This window comes from Marmota monax, unplaced genomic scaffold (assembly GCF_021218885.2).
Source record: "Marmota monax isolate L192 unplaced genomic scaffold, Marmota_monax_Labrador192_F-V1.1 WCK01_AAM20220418_F8-fsc00050, whole genome shotgun sequence".
Taxonomy (NCBI): Eukaryota; Metazoa; Chordata; class Mammalia; order Rodentia; family Sciuridae; genus Marmota; species Marmota monax.
In genome coordinates, this window is record NW_026694552.1 from 9,723,947 (window position 1) to 9,725,262 (window position 1,316).

The 1,316-nt window shown below is 39.5% G+C and overlaps 1 protein-coding gene across 1 annotated transcript; it reads left to right on the forward strand.

Annotated features, from left to right (window-relative positions):
• Window positions 1-675: 675 nt before the first annotated feature.
• LOC124076689 (small ribosomal subunit protein eS25-like) lies at window positions 676-1,103 on the forward strand. Its single transcript, XM_046420748.2, has one exon. The coding sequence runs from the start codon at window positions 676-678 to the stop codon at window positions 1,051-1,053; it is 378 nt and encodes a 125-aa protein (XP_046276704.1). The 3' UTR covers window positions 1,054-1,103.
• The last annotated feature ends 213 nt before the right edge of the window (window positions 1,104-1,316 follow it).

Below are 1,316 nucleotides of genomic sequence, written 5' to 3' on the forward strand. Positions count from 1 at the left end.
CAGGCCTCAAACTTGTGATCCTCCTGCCTCAGCCTCCTGGGATTACAGGCATGTGTCATCGTTCCTGACCTCTCAAGGGTCTATTTATTATTCTTTCATGTTGAAATCAGTTTTCCTCAAATGTCCTTTTTAAAATATTCTTTAGCTGTAGATGGACACAATAGCTTTATTTTTATTTATTTACTTTTATGTGGTGCTGAGGATCAAACCCAGGTCCTCATACATGCAAGGCAAGTGCTCTACCACTGAGCTACAACCCCAGCCCTCAAATATATTTTGATCATTGATATTTTGTTCAAATTGAATAATGTAGCAATTAAAAAGTGATCAGAAGTTTTATACACATAAATAAGGAGTTGGCCATTTTGATGGAGGTGGCCTAAATGCAAAAGGGTAAAGGATTTTTCTCTTGGACCTGTCAATTTGCAATTTTTTGGAGCTCATGAAGGATTGGCTAGTCTGGCTACAGAGCATTCTGTTAATCAGTCTGAGGAGGACAATGGGATAAGGGGATTACACTGTGTAAAAAATAACTTCATTCAACCCCCTTTCTGCCTTATATCTCACTTATTTCCTTTGTCAAATCATTTAGGTATAGAAAACTGATGTATTGTTCCTTTTTGTCCGACATCTTGACGAGGCTCCAGTGGCTGTTGCTTCTCTCCAAGCTTCACGATGCCGCCCAAGGACGACAAGAAGAAGAAAGATGCAGGAAAGTTGGCCAAGAAAGACAAGGACCCAGTGAACAAATATGGGGGCAAAGCCAAAAAGAAGAAGTGGTCCAAAGGCAAAGTTCGGGACAAGCTCAACAATCTAGTCTTGTTTGACAAAGCTACTTATGAAAAACTCTATAAGGAAGTTCCCAACTATAAGCTTATTACCCCAGCTGTGGTCTCCGAGAGACTGAAGATTCAAAGTTCCCTGGCCAGGGCAGCCCTTCAGGAGCTCCTCAGTAAAGGACTTATCAAACTGGTTTCAAAGCACAGAGCTCAAGTAATTTATACAAGAAATACCAAGGGTAGAGATGCCCCAGCTGCTGGTGAAGATGCATGAACAGGTCCAATCAACTGTACATTTGAAAAAATAAAACTTTATTAAAACAAAAAAAATGATGTTATTAGTCAGCTTGGCATAACTATAATGAAGCATCTGAGGCAAATAACTTATAAAGAAAAGGAGGTTTATTCAACTCACAGTTTCAAAAAATTGAAATCTAAATGATGTGTAGCACAAGCTCAGTGAGGGTTGCCCTTGCCTGTATCATCTCATGACACAAATGGCAACAGTGGCTGCATATTTTGAAGCAAGTAAGTAAT